Source organism: Mastigoproctus giganteus, chromosome 5 (assembly GCF_048544385.1).
Source record: "Mastigoproctus giganteus isolate SK-2022 chromosome 5, ASM4854438v1, whole genome shotgun sequence".
Taxonomy (NCBI): domain Eukaryota; kingdom Metazoa; phylum Arthropoda; class Arachnida; order Uropygi; family Thelyphonidae; genus Mastigoproctus; species Mastigoproctus giganteus.
The window spans coordinates 104,183,220-104,196,803 of NC_143579.1; the positions used below are offsets into that span (position 1 = coordinate 104,183,220).

At 41.2% G+C, this 13,584-nt stretch overlaps 1 protein-coding gene across 2 annotated transcripts in view; it reads left to right on the forward strand.

The window, feature by feature from the left end:
- Positions 1-10,423: 10,423 nt before the first annotated feature.
- LOC150085604 (protein YIPF6) overlaps positions 10,424-13,584 on the forward strand; it is a 168,737-nt gene continuing 165,576 nt past the window's right edge. For both annotated transcript variants that reach the window (XR_016546930.1, XM_090373386.1), the window contains exon 1: positions 10,424-10,850. Coding sequence is in view for 1 of the 2 variants with exons in the window: in XM_090373386.1 (XP_090229512.1) it covers positions 10,824-10,850 (27 nt within the window). In the remaining variant the exon portion in view is untranslated. The remainder of the gene's footprint in view (positions 10,851-13,584) is intronic.

The following is a 13,584-nucleotide window of genomic DNA, read 5'->3' on the forward strand; positions in this document are numbered from 1 at the left end:
TACATACAAATTAACACGTGACACGGACGCCTATGATAGATACAAGTTGATCTGTAACCAAGTTACAAAGGAGGTTAGGCAGGCGAAGGCAGATTACGAGAGATCCTTGGCAAGGGATGCGAAGAAAAACAGCAAAGAGTTCTTTACTTATGTAAACTCTAGAAGGAAGGGGATGAATCAGATTGGTCCACTTGAGATCGATGGGTCAACTGTTGATGACCCTGCTCGGGTAGCTAACAAACTAAATGAATATTTTGCATCGACATTCACACATGAGGAGTTATTCAGCGAGGGGAATGCCAGAGGTGTATTCAACTCTAGCAGTAAGCTAGAGAATCTTGTAATAACTGAGAGCAAAGTGGAGGAGAAATTGTTGAAGATAAACACAAGAAAGGCACCTGGGGTGGATGGGATCTATCCAGTTATATTAAAGGAGGCAGCAAAGGAGGTAAGCAAACCCTTAGCCATAATTATGAGAGCTTCCTTGGACTCAGGGGAGGTACCCATTGACTGGAGATGTGCAAATGTGACCCCAATTCACAAAGGGGGATCAAAGGCTGACACAAGTAATTATAGACCTGTGAGTTTAACTTCTGTTCCCGGAAAATTAATGGAGGCACTGGTGAAAGAAGCACTGCAGGATCATCTAGACAAGACTTCAGTTATAGCTAGGATACAGCATGGTTTTGTTAAGGGGAAGTCTTGCCTGACCAATTTGATTGGATACTATGATGCAGTCACAAAAGAACTGGATGCAGGGAATAATTTTGATATTATATACTTGGATCTTAGAAAGGCTTTTGATACTGTTGCACATGGAAGACTGCTGCACAAATTGGAGCAGTGTGGCATTGGAGGCAAGTTGCTGCTATGGATAAAGGGGTGGTTGAGGGGGAGAAGACAGAGAGTGGTAATCAATGGACACTGCTCATCGTGGACTAATGTTATTAGTGGAGTCCCTCAGGGTTCAGTATTGGGGCCTTTATTGTTTTCTGTATTTATAAATGATATTGATGATGGTATATCAGGCTTAATGTCCAAGTTTGCAGACGATACGAAGGTTGGCAGGGTTGTCAAGAACACTACTGACACTATGCTGCTGCAACAGGATTTGGAAAGGTTGAGCAGATGGGCTTCGAGGTGGCTAATGAAGTTTAACATTGACAAATGTAAAGTACTACATATGGGATACAGCAACCCCAGAGGAACGTATCAACTCTGTGGTACTACACTGACAGTGGTAGAGAATGAAAGGGACCTGGGGGTGGTGGTGCAGGCAGATATGAAGTTCTCTGAGCAGTGCAGACGAGCTGCAAGAGTAGCTCATGGTGTATTGTCAATGATATATAGGAATTTTTCTAGCAGGGATAAGGAGGTGATTATTCTCTTGTATAAGGCAATGGTCAGGCCACACCTAGAGTACTGTATACAGGCCTGGAGGCCTCATTTCAGGAAGGATGTAGAGCTGCCGGAACGAGTACAGAGAAGGGCAACTAGATTGGTGAATGGGACAAAGGGGTTCTCTTACGAAGAAAGGCTTAAGTTTTGCAAATTACAGTGTCTGGAAACTAGGCACCAGCGGGGTGATCTGATAGAGGTGTACAAAGCCTTGAATGGTTTGAGCATGCTCAATGCTGATGGGATTCTTCCTCTAGCTCAGAAAAATCACCTGAGAGGGCATAAATTCAAATTGAGGAAAGACAGATGTAGGATAGATGTGCGGAAATTTGCCTTTAGCCAGCGGGTGGTTGGTGGGTGGAACAGACTTCCATCCCTTGTCGTGGAAGTTGATAGCCTAAATAAGTTTAAGGCTCAGCTGGACAGGTATTTCGAACGAACAGAGGGGTGAAGTGGAAGTGGTTATTTTTATTTATATATGTTACTTTTTTTTTTTTTTTTTTTTGGCTGATGCTGCATAAGCTTGCTTTCTTGCATCAAATGCCTCTACTAATGCTAATGCTAATGCTAATGCTACGGGGACATAAGTTCAAATTAAGAAAGGACAGATGTAGAATAGATGTGCGGAAATTTGCCTTTAGCTAGCGGGTGGTTAATTGCTGGAACAAACTTCCATCTGTCGTTGTGGAAGTTGATAGGTTAAATAAATTTAAGGAGGAACTGGACAGTTATTTGGAGGGAATGGTGTGATTTTTTTTTTTTTTTTTTTTTTTGGCTGATGCTGCATAAGCTCCTACACTTGCTTTCTTGCATCATATGCCACTACTACTACTACTACTACTACAAATAGACTGGCAAAAATTTAACAGTTGAACAATATGTAGAACAGTTATCACAAATAATAATAAAGACATGCTGTAATAGCATGAAAAAGAAGAAATGTGTAGATACGGCGGTATTTTGGTGGAATAGTGATTTGACAAAACTACGAAAAGAAATGTTTAAGTGGAGAAGATTACTTCAAAGATCAAGAAGAAAATAGGGACAGTGAACTGAGTGATATATATAAGGAATTGTATAAAGAATCTAGAAGTGACTTTGTTCGTGCTGTTAACAAAACTAAAGTTTTAAAATGGCGAGAATATGTGAAGGAGCAGGGATCTCGAGATCCATGGAATTCAATTTTTAAAATTATTAATGGTAAGAGAAAATTTTCAGATATAATGAGTACTATTGGTAATCAGTCAAGTCATACAACTACATGGAAGGATTCTGTTGACAGGATACTGGATGAGCTTTTTCCACAGGATTTGGGACAGTTAAGTCCAGATTAGAGGCAATTTATGGTTGATAATGACGGGTATAGATCTTTGGAGATTGAAGAAAAATTTACAAATTTACATTAAATGAAGCAATGGACCGTGCAAAAGTAGGTAAATCCCTGGCCTTGATTTAATAGAAGTAAGTGTGATGAAGAGAATGTTTAGATTAAAACCAGAGTTATATGTGGAAATGTATAAATGTTTGGAAGCTGGTATTTTCCCATCATGTTGGAAGAGGGCAAGAATAAAGCTTTTAATAAAAGGTACTGATCGCTTAATGAATGAAACTGGTTCATATCGTCCCATTGCTCTCTTGCCGGTAATGGCTAAAATTCATGAAAGGTTAATTGTTAACCGAATAATGATTAGATATGAAGATATGCAGCTGTCATCGAATAGCCAATTTGGATTTAAGAAAGGTTGTTCAACAGAAGACGCAGTCTGTAAATTAGTCCAAACGGTGGAGGGTAGTGGTGAGCGGTATGTACTAGGTATATTTAAAGATTTTAAGGGTGCCTTCGACCGACTTTGGTGGGAGGGCATTATGGCTAGAATAAGGATTACTAAGTGTTTTTTGATGTTATATAATGTCTATAGAAGTTATTTTATGGACAGAAAGATAATAGTTAATACTAAATATACAGAAGTGGAAAAAGATGTACAGAGAGGCTGTCCACAGGGCTCAGTGGTTGGTCCTTTTGCTTGGAATATTGTATTAGATGAATTCTTAAATATGAGTATGCCCGATGTAGTAAAAATTGCATATGCCGATGATTTGGTCTTGATAGTACAGGGAAATGCCAGATCCATTATTGAAAATGGATCTGGCCGGCTGGCTGTGTAAAAGGGGGAAAGCAATCACTTGCTATTAATAAACAGATTTAATAATAATAATAATAATAATAATAATAATAATAATAATAATAATAATAATAATAATAATAATAAGGCAGAGATTGTTTTAAATGAGTTAGAGAATTGGACAGTGAAATATAAATTAGAAATTTCTAGAAAAAAAACCAGTTCAGATGTTATTGAAAGGAAAGCTAAGCATGAACCGAGCCCCCACAGTGAGACTTCTGGGGTCTGTTGTTCGATATATAAAAGTTACAACTTATTTGGGAATTAAATTAGAGCAAAGATTATTTTTTGCGGAACATGTAAAGTATATAAAAGATAAAATAAAAACATTGTATGCCAAGTTCCGGAGAGTTGTGAGGGTTGACTGGGGTATAAAAGGGCGATCGCTTTATTTATTATACGAATGCTTGTATATCCAAATAGTCACCTATGCCTCTGGGGCTTGGGTACATAGAATTTCTAATGTTGTAATACAGAAAAATGTAGTACAATCGCAAAGATTCGCATAATTGGGAATCACGAGCATGTCGAACAGTGTCTTCAGAGGCCTTACAGGTGCTCTCAGGTAGGATGCCAGAATATTATATGGTGTTAATGCATGGATTATTGTACCATACTAAAAAGAATTTAAAGAAAACTTATCTTGGAATAACATCCTGTCCTGAAGAAAATAGAGAATATAGTGGAATGGATTTAAAGAGTGAGAAGCAAAGAATACGTAAGGAGATATATTCGAAATGGCAGGAGGAATGCGATAGGAGTAATAAATGAAGACAAACTTATATCTTTCTGCCCAAAGTGGACATAGCTGATACAAAGAAAAAAGTATGGTTGCAATTTGGTATGCATGCTTGTTAACCGGACATGGTTTGGCAATAAGATTGCACCATTTGGGGCTAAAAGATAATGGTTCATGTGAATGCGGAATATTAGAGACATCTGAGCATATTATGTTTGACTATTGAAATTATGTTGATATAAGATCTGAATTAAAAAGATCGTTAGGATGTTCTCTGGAGAGGGGTAACTTTTGGGTCCTGTTTTCAGATAGAAGACTTTACATATTTTAATGAATTCGTGACTAAAGTTTTTAAAAGAAGATGGAGATTAATGCTAGATAGTGGAGGCCCTCCTCCTAGTGGCAGTGGCGGTAACTCCTATGATTAAGATCAGTGAACTAGCAGTTAAGACTGGAATTTTTCTCATAGGAGGCTAAGTGGCCGAATTTTTGTGTTGAATTAACTTGTTGTTTTGAGTTAACTCTTAATTATTTAACTAAATTGAAATTTAATGGCGCACATAAAATAAATTCATGTAGATCTTAATGATCTTGGTGATTTAATGAATGCTTGAATGGAATGTTTGTTCGTATTTGAATAGACATGGAGTGGAAAGTTGAAAGCAGAAATGGGTAATAATCTAGATGCGAAAATTCACCTCTGTTTCTGAATGGCACAACACGTAAAACGGGAGCTTTAGTGTTGCTTACAATCTGATCTTCCATCACGGTGCTGTATACGAAATACGAGTTGACGCCTCTATTTATATCGCTCGGATATTTAGATCATACAATCCCTTCAAAGTCACGGCATGTGCTGTCCAAGCTAACAGCTCCTCTAGTCCTGTCTTGGGGAAGCGAAGACACATGCCGCTTTCGATTTCGAGATAAACCAAACCATGGGTATTTACACTTGCCTTTAATTCGGGAACAATATTCATCATAGCCTGTAGGATTTCGGAAACACTGTTGTAATTATTGTGACGAATTTTACACTCACATAATGCGCCACTCGACGGGCACCCAAAAGCAATTCTCTGTTCGTCTGCTTTCGGGGAAAACACAATTTTATCTTTAGGTATCTATTTTCCAATGCGTATAGTTTTGAAAGTTCATTGCTTAGTATCGATCTCATTCCTCAGTTTTGAATCCCTGCCCAAACCTATAACTCCGGCCGTTTGGTAGGGCATCACCAGCTCACTTCCGCCCTTGACATAGAGTGCAAACCTTTCTCTTAACTTTGTCTGAACAACTTTTATTATTATTATTGTTGCTTTTATATTGTTATTTCTCCCTGATTGGGGGATTCCACTCCGTGACAAGTACTGCTACCAAGTACGCAGGGTGGTTGTAATGTCTGGTGTTACTGTAGGTCGAGGAAATCTCTGACTGTCCTACAGGTGTTCAGGATTGCGACTTTCTGGAGTTCTTTGTAGGTGTTCTCTGGGAGACCTATTGCTGCTAGTATGGTTTTCGGCCCCATACTCATGTCTCAGGTTCGTGTACTTCCTAATTTTTTTCTCACGTGTTTTCTGGACTTTGCTAGTGTTGGGCACCGCTATGTCAATCAGGTAGATAGCCTTTTCCATCTTGTCAAAGAGTTATGTCCGGTCTGTTGTACGGGATGGTCTTATCCGTTATTATTGCGCGGTCCCAGTACAGCTTGTGGGTTCGGATCTCTCCCAACATTGCTTGTGCCTGGGGTTTGTACTTGTAGTATGGTACACTTTCTTTGGTCAACTGGTATTTCCTCGCTAGCTTCTGATGTAATATCCTGGCTACCTGGTCGTGGCTATGAGTGTACTCTGGGTGATCACCTTGCACCCCGCGGTGATGTGTTTGATCTTTTCTGAAGCCAGGTGGCATCATCGACGTGTGTCATCTTACATTTCGGGCTCCTTTGCGATGTATTTTCTATAGTTTCTGGTGTTGATTACCTGGTCTTGGATGCCCAGCATGAATCCTTCGGTCTCGGGGAAGAACGTCCCGCTTGTGAGCCATGCATTGGAAACAATGGTATCGATGTGATCTTGATGGAGTAGTCATTGTAGTGTCTGCCATGTAGTGTTTTCTTTGCTAATCTTTCGAACTTCGTTTCTTTTGCTGTCTGGGCGGGAGGGGTTCCTCGCATAGGTTGAGTGGAGTATGCCACTTATCTATCTTCCTTATGGCCTGGTGGAGTGGTGCTATGTTGTTCTCGAAGTAATCCTTCAGATTAACTATCGCTGTTTTCTGTTGCTCTATCAGGCCCCTATCTCCCTCTTTCCCAGCTATTGTTAGTCTCTCCACTGCTGACTTCGTGTGGTGTTGGCGGCTCTTGGTCATCATTGTCCTTGTCTTTTGCATGATATCTTCTAGCTCAGTGTTATTCTATTCTCTGACCCCGAAGGTGTATGTTAGTACTGGAGCTGCATAGGTGTTTATGGCTTTAACTGTGTTCCCTCCCTTCAATTTTGCTTTCTGCAGGCTTCTGAGTCTCTGATGATATTTTTCGGTCAGGCGCTTCTTGATTTCATTGTACTCTAACTGCTGAGCCTGCATCATCATCCCTAGGTATTTGTAGGTCTCTCCTTCTGTCATAGCTTCGATCTTTTTACCAGTCAGCAGCTTGTAGTTTCGGCCAACTAATTTTCCATGGAGTAGTGTGTGGGTCTTGCATTTGTCTAGACAAAATTCCATCCTGATGTCCTTGATGAATTCTTCAGTGATCCGGAGTAGTTGATGGAGTTGCTTCTCTTTTGCGGCGTAGAGCTTGATGTCGTCCATGTACATCAGGTGGGTTAGGGTACATAGGTTCTTTCTTCCTTCTTTGAGGTTATATCCATACTTGTTGCTGTTAAGCATGGTAGATTGCGGGTGAAGTTCTAGACAGAACCACAATGAGCCCAGGGAGGAATCTTCCTGAAAGATTCCTCTCCTGATGGGGATTGGACTGGTTGTGATGTTTTCGACCTTAATGGTGGTTCTCCATTTCGCCATCGTTTCTCCTAGGAAGTTTGTCACTATCGGATTGACTTTATAGATTTTCAGCGCCTCTATTAGCCAGCTATGAGGCAGAGTCTAAGGCCTTGCGGTATTCGATCTAGGCTGTGTATAGTTTGCGGCGCTTCTTGTATGCTTGCGCTATAACCGCAGCATCTATGGTTAATTGCTCCTTGCATCCTTTGCTCAGCCGCTTCCATCCTTTCTGCTGTTCGGCCGTTGTGCTCTGGGTCTCCAAGTGGTCTGTTATCTTCCAGCTTATGCAGCTGGTGAAGATCTTGTACATTGTTTGGGAGGCAGGTGATTGGCCTATATGTATCTTCGTCTTTTGGCTTCAGATATGTGATTCCTTGAGTTAGAAACTTCGGGATTGTCTCTGGGTGCCTTATCATTTGGGTGAACTGCTCTGCCAATTGCTTGTGTCTGCAAGTGAGCTTCTTGTACCAGTAGTTGTGGAAGTTATCTATTCCTGGAGTTCGCCAGTTGTGAGAGTTCCTGATCGTCTGTTTTACTTCTTCTTCCCGAATCTCCCATCCTCTCATTTCTTGTACGTCCTTGGTTTTCTTGCGTTCTAGTTCTATCTAGGTGGCTCAGCTGTTATGTTTTACTTCCCTGCTCCATGTTTTCCCAGAAATCCTCAATTGTCTTCGTCTCGGGTGGTCCATTCCCTTGAATGGACCACCGCGCCTTCACGCCTTCTCTGAGATTCCTGTAGATACCTCTTTGGTCCTCATCGAAAATTCAGTTGTTATTTTCCTCTTGGAGCTCTCTTTGTATCGGCATAGTCTCTTGCTAAGGAGGTTCTGCTTCAATGTGTCCACGTACTCTCCTATTCTCCGATTTTTTGTGTCATGTTTGCTGTGGACGCTGTCTCTCTTCAGGATGCTCTTCACTTTTCCAATTAATTTCTTACTCCTAATTCCCCATTGGTACTGGGACAATTGGCCTATCTTGACTCTTAATTCTTCTATCTTCTGCTGAAATCTTCTTTCCAAGCTGGTGGTTCCTTCTGTTTTCGGTTCTTCTGCTGCTGGTCTCTTGCTTATCTTCCATTAATCCTCGTGGCTGCTACCACAGCACAATACACGGCTGTGAGTATGGCCTGAGTTGTACCATTGCTGTCGAGGTAATGCAGTATTATGTGCCGATTCAGGCGGTCTGTGACTCTCCATAAAGTTCTATTCGGCCTCTGCTTCGGTATCACGTGAGTATTTGTGGGGTACAATCCTTCGAATTCTGTTAGGGCCTTCTTCCACTCGTCCTCTACTCTGGACATCATGACCTCGTTTGTTTCCACTTCAGCTGCTTTGAGTTGTATTTCCTCTCGCTCTTCTGTCTCTGGTTCGGCGGTGGTATGTTCTTTCTCCTCTGGTTCCATATTCTTTACCCTTTTGTAATTGATCGCTCACGTCCTGCTTGATTTTTTCCAAGATTGCAGGGGTTATTAGGTTCTTCGTGACGATGGTCCATCTCTGGTCCACTGTTCGCTGTTTGGTGACCTGAATATCCAGGAATCGTTCCAGCCACTTGGCATGTATTCTTGCCCTGTAAGTTGTCATATCGGCCTCCAGCTTCGTTATTTGGTAGAATGCTTGTATGATGTTCGTATTCATTTTGATGCTCCACTTCATGCGTTGGCATTTTCTCCCTTTCTGGGTGGTCACTAGTGCAGTTGTGTAGGAAGCACTTCCAGTTGGTGAGGCCGGATGGTCTTGCCCTTCTCTTGTGGTAGCCATACGGGGGACAGCACCACTCGCTCCACTGTCTTCCTTGGGAGACCGCCTCTGATTTTTCGAACCGACCCCTCTGCCTAAGGCCTGAACGCGAGTGACTCTATGCTGCGCCACACTCGATGCTGTATGATTAATATTTCCCTGCGACATCATCCATTATTGGTCGGTTTATGTCCAGTGGCAGTTCTCGCGAGTGGCGCCAGATGGCTCCACAATCTGCCTTAATGCCACTCCGACCTTGGGGTATGTAGGTCCTACTGGACGAAAATTCCCCAAGTTTCTTTGGGAAATACCTTGCTAACTGTGCCTGAGACTGACTAACTCAGTCACCGAGTGAAAAGAGCCCATTAAAGTTCTACTCTCCATCGACGAGATTCGAACCAGGGTTATTTCCACGGTGATGATACCAGTGTGCTACCGCACAGACTGCTTTTTGAATGATATATTTATTGTCTCCCTGACAATATAGTCATCTACAATAGCTCCTGTGGGCCCAGTGCATTCTGCATTGATGATTAATGCTGTGTTGCCTGATGCACAAGGGTGAGCTCTGGCACTCAGTTGGGCAGCTGAGAATTTGATGGATTCCCATTTGAATTCCTTCGACGGCATCAACCCCACTTTTCAAACTCTCACAGATGCCCATCACTGATGAGTTGTTGTGTAATGAGTCAGTTGGCACCTAATTTCTTGGTACACTCTCTGCACCTAGAACACACACACACTCTTCTTGGGTAGATCCTATCCATTTTCAGAAGGTTCCGCAAACATTTTACAAGTTGGACATTTTTGAGGCCGTGATGCGTCGAAGGATTTCCCCCGTTGATTCTTCCCCGAGCCACAGCACTCCCGCTAGTTTGAGCTGGTTGCTTTGCTGCTCTAGTTTAGGGCATAATTTCCGTTTAAATTGATGGACATTAAAAATTAATAAGGCTAATAAATTTAATTGACTATTCGACTGTTCTATACTATACAGGGGCTCATATCTGGTGAGTACGGGCTTGGCACACCCAGGGTCCTGAGCTGGCTACGACCATTCTCTTCTTGGTGATTCACTTCTACTTCTCACTCTCTCTCTATCTATCTATCTATCTCACATACACACACAGGGTAACTCAGAAATTTAATTTTGGCTAGTGCACCAAAGGCCCCAGGCCTCCTTGAACCATATGGCTAATAATAATAATAATAATAATTGACTATAATATACTAAGCCAATGCAGTGACACGTATTACACTATCTAGTTTTAGGTTATACCTTAAACTGAAATAGAGGAAGCATTGTTCTATTTTACGTAGTTAGCGGGAAATGAAAAGCAGCATTTTCGCCTAATGTTGTGTCACGTTTTATAAGTTTAGGAGTTTCTGTAATTGGATTGCCCGTTACTGCTGTATCAGTCCAACATGATTCAGAAAATCGTATGTTATATCCCTAGTATGTGATGTGATCCAACCCAAGTCGTGGTGTATTGGTGATAAAAACGGTTTACTACTCTGTGGTGATAGATAGTTGGCGACAAATTAACGGAACAAGAACTAATTGGATTTCATATACTTTACTGGAGCAGTCAGAGTGGAGCTGTGAAGCGAAAATCACAGTACTGTACTGTTTTTCTTGAGCGCTAGGGTAAAATGTCACACTTCAACACGTGATTTGCTAGGTGTTAGTGTAGCGTCGCATGTTTCGTTAGTTGAGGTGTAATTCAGGGAAGGTATTATTTATTTAGCCAATTTTGAATACATAACGTCATGACCAACGTCTATTATCAGGAAACGGTATGTGTTGAAACTTAAAAATATTCGTCTTTACTACCTGTTTATTTTCTGCACTGACTCTAATTTAAATGTGAGGGAATTTTGAAAACTTCAAGTAAAATTTAACTTACTCATATATCTCGAAGTAGAAGTCGTCTGTTGAAAATGGTAATAGTGGGAACAGGGAAAAACCTGGCAAGCATTATATATTGTTGCTAATTGGCACTAAGGTTATGATGGTAAAACTCCAGAGAACGGTACCCCTTACAAAATGGCGTCGATAAGAAGAGGGGGAAACCAGTGACGTACGGTTCGTAACTCCGCCCACTCACTGCATTCTCCCTCTTCTCGACGACTGCACGTGGCTGTCACGTGATGTAACTGTCGGAGCTGAAAAACAACAAAATTAACGGCAATTTTTTCGGAGCAGCAGGTAACAGAAATGCAATTTATTCGGGAAAGAAAATGTCACATAACATAACATCTCGGAGTTAAAACAAGGAAAAATTAACAGGAAACGCCAATTTTTTTCCAAAACATGAAAAAAAAAAATGTAATACCCTGTGCAGCCAATGACTGGTTTTTGCTTGAATCCCTCCTGATGTTGCATAAAAACATAACCTTTTTTTCGCTAAACACAAATGAAAGATGACTAACACGTGCAATTAACAATAAAATTCCTCTGTATGTGCACAATATGCCAATAGACTTTTTTTTTTTTTTAAAAAACGTAACAACTGACACAATAGTAGATTAATGAGATGGGAAAAGAAAACTCACCTAATCAGTCCTGGCATGCGGTCTTATGGCAGCAAAAAACAATGAAACAGTTTACCTGCAGGATGGAACAGGATACAGGACATAAACTCAGGACGGCACGATGAACCACGTGGCAAGCTAACCCAATATTAATTTTTTGGACATCTATGGTAATTAAAAAGATGTTAAAAGAAAAAATATGAACGATCTATGAATATTTCCAAGTTTCACTTTTCTGTAACTCAGGATGATACGAGGTAACAAGCGAACGTAACCAGCAAACCCAGCACGCAAATGTGACTACGAAACAATACGAATTTCACATTTACTACTGCAATCATGTGATGTCCGCCTGAAACGAAGAGTGGTCAGAGTCACAACCTGTCAATCGCTGCTTTCCCCACTTGTTGCCATTTTGAAGGGTGTACTGCTAAGTGGAGTTGTGCTGATATGACATCGGTAGGGGTGGTACAGGGGGAATTAGCATTATCAGAGGCATATGATGCAAGAAATCAAGCTTATACAGCATCAACCAAAAAAAAAAGAAAAAGAAAAATTCCATTTCACAGATCCATTTGCTCTGAAAGTTTGTCCAGTTCTTCCTTGAATTTATTTAAGCTATCAAGTTCCACAATGACAGATAGAAGCTTGTTTCAGCAATCAACTACCCGCTGGTTAGAGGAAAATTTCTGTGCATCTGTTTTATAACAGTCTTTCCTTAATTTGAAATCCCCCCCCCCTTCAGATTTGTAATCTGAGCAAGAGGAAGAATTCCATCAGCATTGAGCCTGCTCAAACCACTCAAGAGGCCTTATAAACCTCAATCAGATCACCTCAAGCTGCCTAGTCTCTAGACGCTGCAATTTGCATAACTTAAGCATTTCTTGTTAAGAGGACCCCCTTCGTTCCTCTCACCAATCTCATTGCCCTTCTCTGTACTTCTAGCAACTCTACATCCTTTGTAAAATGAGGCCTCCAGACCTGTATGCCGTACTCAAAGTGTGGCCTGACCATTGCCTTATACAAAGGGATAACACCGCCTTTTCTCTACTACCAAAATTCCTATATATCTTTGAGAAGACCCCATGACCTGCTCTGGCAGCCTGTGTGCATGGCTGAGAAAATTTCACATCTGATTGCACAATTACCCCAAGGACTTTTTCTTTCTCTTCCACCCTGAGTGTACTACTGCACAGTTGGTATGTTTCTCTAGGGTTACTTCTAACCATATGCAGTACTTTGCATTTGTCAATGTTAAACTTCAGTTGCCACTTCTCAGTCCATCTGCCCAGCTTTTCTAGATCTTGTTGCAGTAGCATGCTGTCATTACCAACCCTGCCTACCTTTGTATCATCTTCAAACTTGGACATTAAGCCTGATATACCTTCATCAATATCATTGATAAATATACAAAACAATAATGGACCCAACACCAAACCCTGGGGGACTCCACTAATAACATTAGTCCATTAAGAGCAGTGTTCATTGATTACCACTCTCTGGCTTCTCCCACTCAACCACTGTCATCCATTGTAGCAATTTGCCCTTAATGCCATACTGCCCCAATTTGTACAGCAGTCTTCCTTGTGCGATGGTATCAAAAGCTTTCCTGAAATCCAAGTATGTGATATCAAAGTTATTTTTTGCATCCAGTTCCTTTGTGACCACATCATAATATCCAATCAAATTGGTCAGACAAGACTTCTCCTTAAACCCATGCTGTGGGAACCTCCAGAGTCCAAGGATGCTCTCATAATTATGATTAAGGGTTTGCTTACTCCCTTTGCTGCCTCTTTTAATATAACTGGGCAGATCCCATACACTCCATTTATATTAAAGGAGGCAGCAATTGCCAAGAAACTTGCATTGTGGCAAAACGACTGCATCGCCATGACCCTTACTGCCAGAGCATCTAACGGTTGCCTTGGATTGGTTATTCAAGTGCACAGCAGCCCATTCTTGAATCTTGCGGGAGGTGTACAATGTGGTTGAAGCT